Below are 14,930 nucleotides of genomic sequence, written 5' to 3' on the forward strand. Positions count from 1 at the left end.
GAGCACAATCTTGTTCATGACTTCATGACATTACTCTGTTATTCAGACTCGGGTTTAATTCACCAGTGACCTGTGAAACCCTAGTGCTGTGGGTTGATACAGCATGGGTATCATCTTTCTTGCACCTTCTCCAAGGCTATTTAAACTATGATAAGCCCCCTTCAAGGCCTTTATTCTTGACACCCCTCAGTCTGAAATGTTGATTGTCTGCATCTCTGCATGGTGACTGACTTCCTCATTTCCTTGTAGCCCTGCTCTTTAAGAACCCTCACCCCCTATACAGAAAAAGAACCCCAATGACTTCTATCCGTGACCTCTTCTGTCTTAAAAGTCTTACTCCCCAAACCAATCATCACTGCATCACAGTTTGGTAATTATCACCCCTCATTAGAATAAGTAGTCCACAAGGGAGACCCTTCATTCAATCCCATGTCCTTATAGCAATGGTTGAAATCAAGCACTTGATAAAATCCTATTACATCATGATAGTTGGATTTTTTTAAAGTAACTATTCAGTTCTCCATACTATAAAATATTTGCTATGTTGATGTAGGCTGGGAAGATGTCCTAACTCGAGTTCTCTGACCTAAGAAGAACATTCCTGTGTCATTGCCATTGTGTGCTTAAAGCAGTTCTTGTATTTTAAAGACAAAATTGAGTCTCTCGGGACTTGGCAATGTTCTCTGAAGGCAGCCGTGGACTGGTTGTAGAGCTGCTGTTGAACAAGCTCTTCAGAGTGGGAGCTGTGAACACACAGGACCTAGGAATTTGCAGTGAGGGTACCGAGTGAGACTGAGACCAGGGAGAGGATGTTAGCTGTGTTAAATAGACACGTGTGTGGAGGGTGGAGCCTGGGTCTTCCTGGCAGCTTATTTGTGTGTTGTTCTTGCTGACATAGGGTTTCTTTTTGTTAGTCAGACCTTTTCTTTCTTGACACACTCTTCAGCTGCCAAATTACTTTGTCGTCAGGCAGTTTTTGTCATGTCATGTTTTTATTTAATCACTGTAGGAAGAGTGGTTTTATTCCTTGTGAAATACTCCTAGTCCCAAATAAACTCACACCACTTCTTTTGAAAATTCTAGTTTTCTTCCCCGCCATCCTCCTGCCTCTTCTGGTTTCCTGTGACTCACTATTTGTAGGTGGCATACCTGCTGCTTGTCTTCTGTCTTTTGGCTCCTCCTGAATTGATCACACTTCCTACTACATTCTTATCAGTGGGGTCATGACAGGTCTGCACACACATCTGTACCCTTGCTCCCTGAACATGTGGAGACACCACAGCACAGCTTCCCCAGAATACAAAGGCGGGCTGATGGACACTTTACACCTCAAAATACAGGAGTCAATGTGGTTCTGGTTAACAGGCACATTTTCTTACTGGGGGTAGATTTATGTGTCACTGTGGAGCTGACCTTGAGTTCATGCCTGCAATGTGCATGGTCTATGCCTGCTTCTGGATTCCTGCATGTGTGAGTGGTAGCTACCACCAGCAGCCAGACCATCACCTCCTTAATGAACGGTGCCCTTTTAAAACATGAACAAGAGACCTCCACTCCCTGGAGTGGCTTCTCGTCGGGTGTCTGATCACAGCAGTGAAGAAAGCAACCAATGCCCAAAGGAATTGGTGGGTTTTGTTTGGGGAGATGTTCTTCACGGGACGTATTTTCTGTAATCTTGTTAGACTTCTATCCTCTTCCCTCAGGCATTTGATATAGAGGTCAGAATGGAGAAATGAATAGTTTACAACCTCTTTCTATGATATAAATTACATTTTTCTTTAATTTCTCTTTTTCTTTTTAGATACTCAGAGGGTTTCTTTTCTCTTCCTGTAAGACTATGTGTGGAAGAAGATTCTTTAAAATGCATTAGCAGTATGAATTATTCATTTCTCAGAATTAAACAATTTAATAACTGAATTTTAATCAACTTCTTAATGTTCTATTTTAAGATTATTGAAGGCCACAGTAACCAGAGGAAATAATAAACCATTCAGTCAACCAAGAAACTGATTATATCCTTATTCTATGAGGGCAGAACCAGCTCCAGCCTATAGTTCCATTCCTAATTCTTTATGTTTACAGTCATGCTTTTGGGTAAAGCTGAGGTCAGATGGAAAACAAACCCAAGAGGAGCTCAAAGAAGGAGTCCACCTATCACCAATATTACTGGTGTCATTATTTAGACTGATAGCAAGAATCTTAGACATGTGAAGTCCAAAATAGCCACATTTTGAAACTAATATCAGTCTTTCTTTAAAAACATAGTATTATTTAGAACAATAAGCAGAAAATCTTTTTATAACATTTTTGTTAATTCTTAGGGAGTGTCATCCAATGTGTCTTGATAATATTCATCTCTGACTCATCCCCCCAGTCCTCAGAGATCATCCCTTTCCTTAGTGTCCTTTTGACTGTTTCTCGGCCAGTGTCCTGATCCTCTGGCTCTTCAAATCATTCCACATCTGTTGTGGGATGGTCTGTATGTCAAATCTGTTGCTCTGATTGGTCAATAAATAAAACACTGATTGGCCAGTGGCCAGGCAGGAGGAAGTATAGGTGGGATAAGGAGGAGAAGAATTCTGGGAAGTGGAAGGCTGAGTCAGAGAAACTGCTAGCCGCCACCATGACAAGCCGCATGTGAAGACACCGGTAAGCCACAAGCCACGTGGCAAGGTATAGATTTATGGAAATGGATTAATTAAGCTATAAAAAACAGTTAGCAAGAAGCCTGCCATGGCCATACAGTTTGTAAGCAATATAGGTCTCTGTGTTTACTTGGTTGGGTCTGAGCGGCTGTGGGACTGGCGGGTGACAGAGATTTGTCCTGACTGTGGGCAAGGCAGGAAAACTCTAGCTACACACATCCTCTTCCAGGATGTTCCCCAAAGCTTAAGTGTAGTGATTTTGTTGTAAATGTATTAATTAGTGCCAGAATTTTCTTCTGTGGAAAAGAAAATGACCTCATCAAATATTTAACTGAATCAATGCATTGATTTTGAAATGCCCAAGCATAGGATTCCCCAGTCCAATGCATGCCCTTCTAAAAGATGTACTCTTGTGCTACGTGTATTTTTCATGTTCCGTCTCATTTTGAAGCCCAGATCTCTTATTCCTTGGCCAGGCAAATGTAAGGCAAATCTACTCTGTCTGGCTTCTGAATAAACCATCTACTAAAAAGCAGAATGCATGTGGAAATCTGCATTAAAAAATAATATCCTAGACCAGCTTCCAGTTGAGTTAATTACTGGCCTCTAGTGTAAGGAAAACACACTTTTACAAATCAGCTTCGCTTTCCATCTGTATCTTGACAGACCGTGTGCAGGGAGAGTATGTGGCCATGGTGCTTGTTCCCCTGAGATAACTCCTGCTTTAGATGCTTTTATTGACTTCTAACTCAGTGCAAACCACTAGCTAAGCTCTTCAGGGACTGTCTTGTATTGCCTGGACAGCAGTTTGGGGAGGTAGATAGAACTTATTTTATAGATGAAGAAACTGAGATTTAGAAACATTTAACTTAGTGAGTGTTAGAGCCACACATGACTGCAAGTGGAGGCTTCTTGCCACACACTTCACCACTATCTATAAGTTTAATCTTGGAGAAAGCTGAAGGTGAATGCTGGCCAGAGATTGAACATAATGCTAGAGTCCTCAAATCATGCAGATAAAGATTCAACTCTATCTTGATTTGATGTTTATTGTCATTATGATGATATGAGTTCTTTACACCTTTTTCCCATCAGCAATTACATGTTCAGTTCTTGATTCCCCTTGAAGTTAAATTTGTTTATAAACCAAGGACATATTTTCTTTTGAAGTTTGCTGATCTGTCCTTTCTCTGTGAATCAATAAACTGAAATATTGTTGGTATTTGTGCACTGAGATTCTACTGTCTTCAGAGAAAATATTTTTAATTATCATTCTCCTCATCTGTGATTGTAATATAGTGATGGGCAATGATACGGTTGTGTTACAGCATGTTGCTAATTGTCCAAGTCTTCAGCTAGAATTCCACCATTGTGTGTATACATGAGTGAACACGGGCACACACACGCACGTGCACACACACACACACACACACACACACACACACACACACACACACACACGGGATTGACCTGTTGTCTTCTATTCTGTGATTTCTGGAAACTTTAATTTATTTCCAAAGACTGCTTTATTTTAATCCATAAATTCTGGAATCCAAGTCAAAGGCATCATTGTTTTCTTACCTACATAGCTTCTGTCAGGATGATTCTTCCTGTTGTCCTATTCTTTGGGAAACCTGCACTTCCCATTCCTCCTTGGGCATGTTTCCTTATTACAGTTATTTAATGCTCTGCCCTTATCACTGTTCATCATTCTGAGGTATGTGGATAGTTGTCAGCTTTTAATGAATGAGTCTCCCAAGTTGCATTTCACCTGCTTTGGCTTAGGAAATCTACTAAAGTGATTCTTTGGCATGTATGTATTTTTGATGACAAGGCTGTGAATAGCCAGACCGCCAACTAAGGATGGCAAAAGACAAGAAGGTCTTTGGGCTATTGTTGTGTCACCAGGAAAATGAGTCTGATTAGGCTTTTAAGTGCCAAGGAGAGCGTTTCTGCTGTCTGCACCTGCACAGCCTGGAGTTTTGACGAAGAACCTTTCATTACCATCTTCCTGAAATGACTGGCTACACAACACAAGGAACTAACCCCACCGAGACAAGAAAAGGAAAGACTCCTCTTTGCAGAACATCTAATCACACAAGTGTTGAATGGCCCCTGGTTGACTTTTGTGCTGGATTTCCCCAACATCTGCTTTTAGCACTTACCTAACATCTGTCTGATGACATTGTCTGAAATCAATTGTTTTTTACTGTGCTTCTGCTCCGTTCACAGGCAGGTATGACCTGGTAAAGAGCATTGTGCTCAACTGTGCTTAATGCACCCACAAGGAACACCATTGTACTCATAAAATTTGAGGGCTCAAGCACTAACTTTCTTTGCCATGTTAGTGTTTTAGAAATGTTGCATTTGAATGGATTCAAACAGTTTCTGTGAAAAGAAAAACAGTCTTCAAACACAAGTACTTGACAATATGTGTGTCCCATCTTTAGACAGTTTATATGGCTGGCACAGAGCAGAAACTCACAGAAAAGTCACTCCATTTAATCATTTTCCAGGACAGAGACTAATCCGTTTTTTTTTTTTTAATCTTAGAACATTTTAGTGTAGAATTGCTATTTTAGACAAGTTGGCCTAGCATATTTATGATTTCAACTGTTATAAGCTCAGTTGGAAATTTAATTGGGCATAATGGTTGTCAAGCAAGTGGGTGACCCTACCCCCTCAATGCAAATACTTGCAACTTCCTCCTTACTCAGAGTCACTAAAGGCCACATGGTTCATAAGCACCTGAAAGCCTGAGGAACTCAATTCTGCTACAAGTTGTGAGTCAAATGACAAAAGACATGGTATAGGCCTAGTAGACCAGATCATGTCTTAAGAAATATGAAACCCATAAATAGCCTATATAAAACCTTCTGGAATTATATGGTCATAATACTTGTGTTTCCAGTGTGTCCTCTGAGAAGCACTCTGGGGATGAACCCTTCCTGGCATCCTTAGAAATTTTTTGGGTCTAAACAAACGACTAGGGTTTGAAGCACTGTGAACCTGGAATTTCCCTAAATCATCCAGCTGCTACTGACCAACTAGTTAGGTCCAAATAGGCCAAAGATCTATTTAATTATTTTTCATAAATCCTACCTTCTCTATGGAGTGGCCTATGACTTTCTTGTCATTCTGAGGGATGTCAGGCTAGCTCCCAACAAGCCTGTCTGCTCTGTTCCTTTCCTTTGGCATGCTATTCCAGACAGCAGCCAATGTCTCTTCATGGATTAAAGGCAAATGCCACTCTTCTGCTAAAACATCTGCCATCCCTCACCTCCATGGCACAGCATCCAAAGCCACTATGCTGGCCTTTTGGATGCTGTGAAACCAGGCTCACAGAAGTATGCACACTATGTCCTCTCAAATATCCCATTGAAGCCATTGACCATCCTCTGGGCTTCGAGGACCTAGTTCTGGCTCTTAAGCCTGTTTCTCTTTTGTGTAGACCACACTCATGGCTACTTTTCCCACAGTTTGATTCTCCTCTCAACTCTTACCACAAAAGTAATGAACTCAGCTGTTGATCCACATAAAAGAGATCCTTCTTCCTTCAAACTGCTTCACATGCACCGGTTTGTGTCTAGCTGTACAGGGGACTTTTATTATTGTTTCAAGAATTTGGTACTTATGGAAAAATGAAAAATTAGCTGAATAATATTCCCCATAATGTCTTTGCAAAAGATGTACAATAGCATTAAAATGTAATATGAATTTTCATTTTCCTAAGAAAAATCAAGAGAGATGTTGGCTCACTTTATAGCTGTGGACATGGAATGGAATGTCCATGAGAAGCCCTCTCCACACTTAGGAGCCCACAGCCCTCACTTCTGTGTCTCTCTACCACACAATATGTACTTGGGACATTTTCTAATGCATATTTCTGTTAATTATTGATGCACTTTTGTCTACAATTCCATATGACATGGTATGTGTCTTTACAGTCACTGTCCTTCAGAGCTGCCTACATGCTCCCAAATATGGTACTGTCTCTTTAATGTTGACTGTCAAGCACCCAGTGCCCAGCCATCTGCACACTGGACTGTTATAAAAGCCTCTTAATGGTGAATTAGGTTTTTATTTTGGTTCATTACGCTTGGGTTTTCAGGCAATGTTTGGGATTTCATGCATTTGTTTGTAATGAGTCATGGCCCCCTTGACAAATGGGAGACTAATTTCACTAACCCTACCATCAGCAGAAGCTTCTGACAGAGGCCTGTTGCATATGGTTATTTTGTCTTCAATGATAGTTGGAAATCATAAGAGACTATACCCTGTTAGCATGATGAGGAGAGGATCAGGAAAGCCTCTCAGGACAGTAGGCAAGACGCCTAGCCTGCGCCTCTCTCAATTAGGCAGACACATAGCAACTTATGGGTGAGCGGCTGTGTGGTAGATGCCTCGTGTGTCTTTGGCTGCGTTCTCCAAGGCAGTATGAATCTCTATTCAAAATAAAAATTATGGATTATTGAATTCCTCCTTGTATTGTATTTCTGTCTCTATATGTACATTCATATATTTAATTACATGTACAACATTTTACTTCATATTATTTTCTCATTCAAACATTTCTGATAAACATTCTTTCATTATTTTCACTAAGTTATTAAAGCAATTAAAATTATTACCTTGCATTTTTTCCTTAGAGTATAACTTAAACTTTACTATTGAGAATAAAATTACTGCAGATAATAGAGGTGTTATTATTTCAAAATGAAGTGCCAGGAATAGAAAAATGATGAATTTAGCAGATACTTTTAAAGGATATACAATATTCTCTTGTAAGAATGGTTACTGTTTCCGTTGTTTTTCTCTGCTGAGTAGTATTCCATTGTGTATATGTGCCACAATTTATTTAGCCATTCTTCAGTTGAAGGGCATCTAGGTTGTTTCCAGGTTTTGGCTATTACAAACAATGCTGATATGAACATAGCTGAGCAAGTGCTCTTGTGGTATGACTGAGCATTTCTTGGGTATATGCCCAAGAGTGGTATATCTGGATCTTGGGGGAGATTGTTTCCCAATTTTCTATGAAAGCACCATATTGATTTCCAAAGTGGTTGTACAAGCTTGAATTCCCACCAGCAGTGGAGGAGAGTTCTCCTAGTTCCATATCCTCTCCAGCATTAAGTGTCTTCAGTGTTTTTTATCTTAGCCATTCTGACAGGCGTAAGGTGGTATCTCAGGGTTGTTTTGATTTGCATGGCTCAATCTGGGAGGAGAGGACTGGACCTGCCTGGACTGAGTCTATCAGGTCGATCTCAGTCCTCAGGGGAGGCCTTGCTCTGGAGGAGGTGGGAATGGGGAGTTGGCTGGGGGGAAGGGGAGGGGGCAGGAAGGGGGAGAACAAGGGAATCTGTGGCTGTTATGTAGAACTGAATAGTATTGTAAAATAATAATAATAATAATAATAATAATAATAATAATAATAAAAGAAGTCCTGATGGCCCCAACTTCCCGTGGATTCCAGCCACTTTGCACCAAACCCATTTCCCCCTCCTCGTGTGTCAGCACAGTTTGCCCCCTCACAGCAGTCCCCAAAGCCTCCCCCTGTTCCTTTCTGGCCTCAGACAGTCCTTTCCTCAGCACAGCATCCTATGATGCTTGTAAAGCTCAAGCCAAGTGATATACCTGTGTTATGGTGCATGATTTCTTTAGCTCCCCAAGGACCCTTAAGGTCCCTCCTGTTCTCCATCCTGCACCAGTTTTGTCACTATCCTCTCTTTGTTTCACCAAGATGAAAATTACTGTGGCTTCAGGGTCTCACAGCTTAGCTATTATCTCTACCTGGGAGGCTTTCTTCAGATATCCACAAAGCTAGCACACGATCCCCATCTATTCTTTCAGGATTCTTCATTCTCAGGGAAGACATACAGACCATACACACCAGAAAGAACACCTGAGATGTCTAAATGAAACTGCATTGCATTCCTTGATGTCTTTCTGGCAATACTGCTGTGAGGGTAAAACTTAGGGCCCAAGAAGTACGCTACATATACCACAGTCCATTTGTCACTTTCTAATGCTGGGCATTTTATTTAAGCAACTTAGCTATGACATTTGCTGTTTGTAGTCTATCTCCTGCTCACCCACCTCCATATGACTGGTGCTATATGCATATGTTGGGAATTTGGCCGTGTTGCTCTCTGGGAACTGCCTGCCACATGCTGGAGGCTCAACAGACGTTTGGTGACTAAAGTTTATGGTTTGATCCATCCCAGTAAATCACTCAGTGAAGAGAAACCTGCATTAGCTGGAGCCACAGTGAGGAGTAGGGAGGACATAGCATCCAAATCAGTCTTCAGAGCTTTGGAAATGGAGAGCATCTGTAGACACAAGACAATGTCACAAAGTCACTCATCACAAAAGACCAGGAAGGCCGGGCGGTGGTGGCGCACGCCTTTAATCCCAGCACTCGGGAGGCAGAGGCAGGCGGATCTCTGTGAGTTCGAGGCCAGCCTGGTCTACCAAGTGAGTTCCAGGAAAGGCGCAAAGCTACACAAAGAAACCCTGTCTCGAAAAAACAAAAAAAACAAAAACAAAACAAAAGACCAGGAAGGATCCTCAGCTTCATGCACCATTGTTGACTTCTAATTCTGTACCTAAGTAGCTGTTTCACCCTTATACAGTGTTTGATGTCTCTAACTTAGGTTTTCGTATTGGTAAAATAGGAATAATGTCCTCCAAGCTCAGAGTATCATGTGAGGAAATCAAGAACCTGAAGCAGCTGGCAAGTGCCAGCTGCTGTGATTGCTCAATAAAGGAGGGTTAGATGGAGCGCAGTTTGACCGGGATACAGATGAGGTGTTTGCCTCACTGTGCTATTTTTCCAATAGAAACCCAGCCAAAATGTATTGCATTTACTCTGTACTCCCCGAAAACATTCATCTATTGTCCAACTTGAAAAATGGAGCTCAAAGTGACTTGGTCTGGTGTTTGAAGCATAAAACACAGGGACTAGTCTGCACTGGACTGCCAGGCGTGAGATTGCTTTGAATGTAGAAGGAATAGACTTGTGTGTGTGTGTGTGTGTGTGTGTGTGTGTGTGTGTGTGTGGTGTGCCATCTCTGCTGAAGATTCCTTCTCTTTACCCACCATGGTGTTTTTGTTTCTTTTTCAGTTGCACCTACGATTCAGGAAATTAAATCTGGCACCGTGACCCCCGGACGCAGCGGGCTGATAAGATGCGAGGGTGCAGGTGTGCCGCCTCCGGCCTTCGAATGGTACAAAGGAGAGAAGAAGTAAGGGCTTTGTGAGCATCACTGTGTTTCAAGCACTTTGAGCTAATGTTTGTGTTCCAATACTAACTCTCAGAGGTTTCTGTAAGTGGCCTGAATGAGCCTCAGCATCCTCCTATGGGCAAGCAGGATGGAGGGCTCACACAGGGGCTGACGAGCTAATAACTTTGCAGAAGAAATGTCCACATTGGTTTCTGTAATCTCAGAGATGGCTGCAGATGCCCCAATGCTGATACCGCTCCCTTCTCTGTCTCTCTCTTCCTAGCAACCGTGTATACTTGAAAGGCAACATGCCTCTCAAGGGCTTGAGCACAGATTACACGAGAACACTTCAAAAGCAATGGGGCTGCAGTCTAAACTCTGCTTCCTCAATAAGCCAGAACCCTTCTCCTGCCTCACTCTGCCATGAGAAAGTTTAATGGTTTATTTTATAGGCTTGTGTGTTAATATTCCCTCGTTGTCAGGCTTGTAGAAGAGAAGTCATGCACAAAAACAGGACTAAGCGCGGGGATTTCAAAGCTTTTCTTTTACTTCTGCTTAGTATGGCTGTGCCCTCGGGATGTCCCAGAAATCTTGGCAAGAGCTACTGAGCAAAGGAAGATATGAGCCAACAGATTTCACTTTATTTCCCAGCAGTAGACTCATTCAAACCTCTCCAGTAGCTCTTACCAAGCCAGAAATGAAGACCACTGTGGGTTAACTGGAGGCTACAATACAGGGGGAGTGTGGATTATCTCTATAGATTTGTATTTCCTTCAAATATAAAGAATGTAGCCAACAAAAATGTCAAGTGTAACTTTGTAAAACTGCCTCTTTTAAGTCTAAACATTAAACTAAATACTGTCTGCAATTCTATTGAACAAATTGTGTGGGATTTATACACTCAGATCATAATCATAACTACTTTCATCTGATGTCTGTAAAGAAAGCCAGTGAAAGCACACAAGAGCTTGCATAGTGACTCACAATGAACGAGCATGGACATGATGTAATCAGGTGTCTCTGTTTTATTGTATTTGCACATGAATAGTGTATGCATGTGTGTGTATGTGTAGGCATGCTAAGCCCAGGAGTACATGTGGAGGTCAAAAATCCATGCCCAGGTTCATTCCCTCTCCACAGAACAGTCTGTATCTGTGAACTCTCCACCCTGTTTGCTGGGACATAACCTCTCACTGAACCAGAATTTGCCATTTTGGCTGGGCTGGTAAGGTCCTCCTACCTCTGTCTTCCCAGCTCCAAGATTACAGACATTTCCTGCCACTCCTCAATTTTCCTGGGGGAATGAGCATGGGCCCTAATGACCAGCAAGCACTTTACCCCTGAGCTGTTTCTTTATCCTTCTGCTTTTGAAATCGGAATCAGAAGTCAATATGCTGAAGACAGCCTCCCACACCAATAGAAGGTTTGTGATGAAGGTTGTCGACAGCATGCTTTGTTCTAAGTTACTATGGTTTTGCCTCAATGTTTGAAAGTGTTTTATATGCACTTCTTGAAACTGGGAAGGTTTCAGTTTCTCAATCATTTAGCTAATTAACTTATGCTATCCACAATTCTAAATCTTTTCCTTAATGACTTTATAGGAGACTTGGTTTAAACACAGTGGAGTTAGATGAGCTGGCATGTAGTTCCCCTTATTCCACTCACTAAGTTTGTGCATCCAGCAAGATAGTCTGTGTAAGGTTCTGGAAACCCAGGTTGGAAAGTTCTTTTGTGGTGATCTTTGTGAACATTATCCTGGGGAGTGCTGCTCCACTTTCTGAAAGTCACAAAACTTTCTGCTCAGATACATTCTTATCTGGTTGCCCAAGAAATATCTATGAGCATGAGGCACATCTTGGCAATATTTGTAGTAAATGGGGCCTCAAATCTTCCTTCCATTAAGACATCTCTGCAAGAGCCCTGAGTCTCCTGTTCCCCATAACAGGCAGTTAAACACTGATTAAGATTGTCTTACCTGTCTTTCAAACTCAGATTTTGATCTGTGGCATTTAGTTCCCAAAAGCTAACAGTAAGAATCACTTGTCCTCCAAATACAAGGTCCTTTGTTAGTGTCTACCTTATTTCCAATTGCCTGTAATGCTCTGGAGTCATACTCTCTCCTAAATCCTTTAAGCATTGCCAAAAGAGCTACAATGATCCTGGGGACCTTCGCAGCCTGCAGCACATGTAGCAATGGGGCAGTCAATGCAGGAAAGGAGCTTCAGTCCTTACTGGAGAAATGGGCTGCAGGACCACTTGCTGACAAGGAAGGTAAATTGATTCTCCCACCAATGTTTCCAAAACACACTCACACACCTGCAGAATATGTCGAAATCAGATGCATATATGAAGGGTAAGAACATGGTTAGTCCAGAGAGCAGTGTATCTATCATTGTTTGAGTTATAGCTGAAGAAATATCCAAACTCCCAAACACTGCTAGAATAATTTCCTCTCAAACTACCATAATGCAGTTCATATGTGGAGCTTGGGAGAGCCGAGGATCTGCACATAGGTGATCTGCCCTGATGGCCTAGGCTGTTCAGAGTGAAGCTCACCCATTGTTGTGCAGAGGTGGCACTCTGAGCTGTCAATAGATGCTAGTTCCTAAGACAGAGTGACAACAGGTGCTGATTCTCTTCCTTCTGCTCACAGAAAACAAAGTGTTTCCTAAGCATCTGCACAAGTTGAGGCAGTTGGTGGCAGAGCTGGGGTCTCATAAGTCTTCAGGCAGAGCCCATGGGGTCAACCCCTTTGCTCTGGCACTCAGGATAGCTCTGCAGCCTATCAAAAATGTCTCGAACAGTCACAACACCAAGAGCAATAGCGTTTCAGGTGGATCACTGACCACAGAGCAAAAGATGGCTCACAGAACCTCACTCATCACCCTAAGTGACTGTAGTGAAGGATGCAGAAACAAGATGGAATTAGGTACACATGCCACAGGGACACACACATCAAGTTTCAGAATTTCTTCTGAATCCCCAGGACCCTACCCAGGAGAAAGCTTCTGTCAGAGACCACATCAGGATGGGACAGTTCTGGCAAGCTCTTTGTTTCCCAGAGGGCTTTCATCTGTGACCCTTCCATAAGCATTCAGAAATAATCTCTACAAGACTTTACTTGTATTTAAGAAAATGCTTACAAATGTCCATGTCTTTTATACTAAGATTATCAAAGATAAATTTTCATTCAGATAAACACACATACATACATATACATACACACATGCACACACTTACAAACATGCACATACATGCACAAACACATGCACAGAGACATACACACATGCACTCACACATAGATGCACACATGCAGACACACACACATGAATACACAGACACATTCACACAGAGATATGCACATATGTAATTGCATACACACAGACATGTTACACACATGCACAAGCACACAAAAATGTACAAAGACACACATGCACTCACTCACACACACTCAGACACACACAGAGGCATATGAACACATATACACATGTACACATATATAGATACATACACACAAATACAAATTCAAACATGCAAATAGATACAGACACAGATGCAGATAAATACACAAAAACATGTACACTCACGCACATGTACACACGCACACACACACACATACACACACACACACTCGCATGGCCCGGGAGATGGTGTTGGTGGCAGTTCCTGGCAGATAGCATTAGTTATTTGCCATGTGGGTATCTCCACAGGACTACTTGAGTGACTTTCTGCCATGGCAACAGGCTTTCTCCAGAACCAGTGATCTAGGAGACTGCAGGATAGAAGCTGTGACACCACACTTCTCATGACCTTGTGTTAGACTTCACACTGTCATTTCTGCAGTGTTTTATTAGCTGCACGGGACAGCCCTACTCTCTATAGAAGGGAACTATTAGGCATATGGTAACAAGAGGTGAGATCATCAGATGCCATCTTCAAAGATGGCTCTCCCACACTGTGTCTTATTGATGATCTAATTGGGTTTTATACTAGAAATATTGCCAATTTAAATTAGCTTATTGCACTGTTTTTTTAGCAACCATCATGAGAGTGACTACATTTATACACTTTTGTTGAATCATTAGCCATTGGTATAAGGTAGTCATTTTTAAACAGCAGACTCTCAGCACACCTGCTAGGGACAATCCTAATAAGCTTAATTTTATTCTACATACATTTTAGTATTGGGAAAATTAGGGTTTGAGATAATTGATATAAAGCACCAAGCATTTAAGCTTTCTTGTCTTGATAGCATTAGCATCTTGTGTTAGATCATAATTTTTTGCATGATTGCATAGCATAATTTCTCCTCTTTTTCAAGATTTCCTGAAATTCAAGTCCAAAGCCCAGAAAGCCATGCTTTCTGATTTCTCTAGATCACTGAGACTGCCAGAGGCTTTTAGGTGGTAGGTATATTTATTAGTTCATTCTACATGTATAAATATGTCAAAATAGCTACTGTACTCAAATTGATAATTCATATTTATCAGAATGGTAAGTCAATAAATACATTTTAAAGATATAATTGTAGTCATTAGCACAAAGGTTAATTCTAGCCATGCTTTGGTAAAGTCTTTAATTCCAAGAGTGTGTCCTTCCTAACTGATCACCATAACTTAAGATAGGAATATAAAAGTTACAAATGAGCTCAAAACAAATTACTCTAACGAATTCAAAAGAAATTCACAGTAAAACATTTAAAACTATCAGTTGATAAGGTAAAAAAATAATGTACTGCTAAAATTGTACTATTTGGACTTGACACTGTAGGAACTATACCATTAAATCTTTTTAAGCAATACATTCCCAACTTAGTCTGTGTAGGTGTAAGTATTATTTATAACATCCCCACAACGAAGAAAAATGGCTATTGTGGCCAGTTTAGCATTTGTGTGAAGGACGAGTCACCTCCATGCACAAAACATGTGTACAGAGACTCACACAAAATGTACAGAGGTTCATATATATGTGAGCAGATGTCAGTGTAGAAAAATGCAGAAAATGAGCCTCATACATGATGACCTTATAGGATCAGTGTTTTATTTTTCTCTTGCTCTGATGA

The 14,930-nt window shown here is 41.3% G+C and overlaps 1 protein-coding gene across 1 annotated transcript in view; it reads left to right on the top strand.

The window, feature by feature from the left end:
• Negr1 (neuronal growth regulator 1) overlaps window positions 1-14,930 on the top strand; it is a 736,170-nt gene that overhangs the window by 566,211 nt on the left and 155,029 nt on the right. The window contains exon 5 of the mRNA XM_006974907.4: window positions 9,769-9,889. Within this exon, the coding sequence (XP_006974969.1) occupies window positions 9,769-9,889 (121 nt within the window). The remainder of the gene's footprint in view (window positions 1-9,768; window positions 9,890-14,930) is intronic.

This window comes from Peromyscus maniculatus, chromosome 6 (genome assembly GCF_049852395.1).
Source record: "Peromyscus maniculatus bairdii isolate BWxNUB_F1_BW_parent chromosome 6, HU_Pman_BW_mat_3.1, whole genome shotgun sequence".
Classification (NCBI taxonomy): Eukaryota; Metazoa; Chordata; class Mammalia; order Rodentia; family Cricetidae; genus Peromyscus; species Peromyscus maniculatus.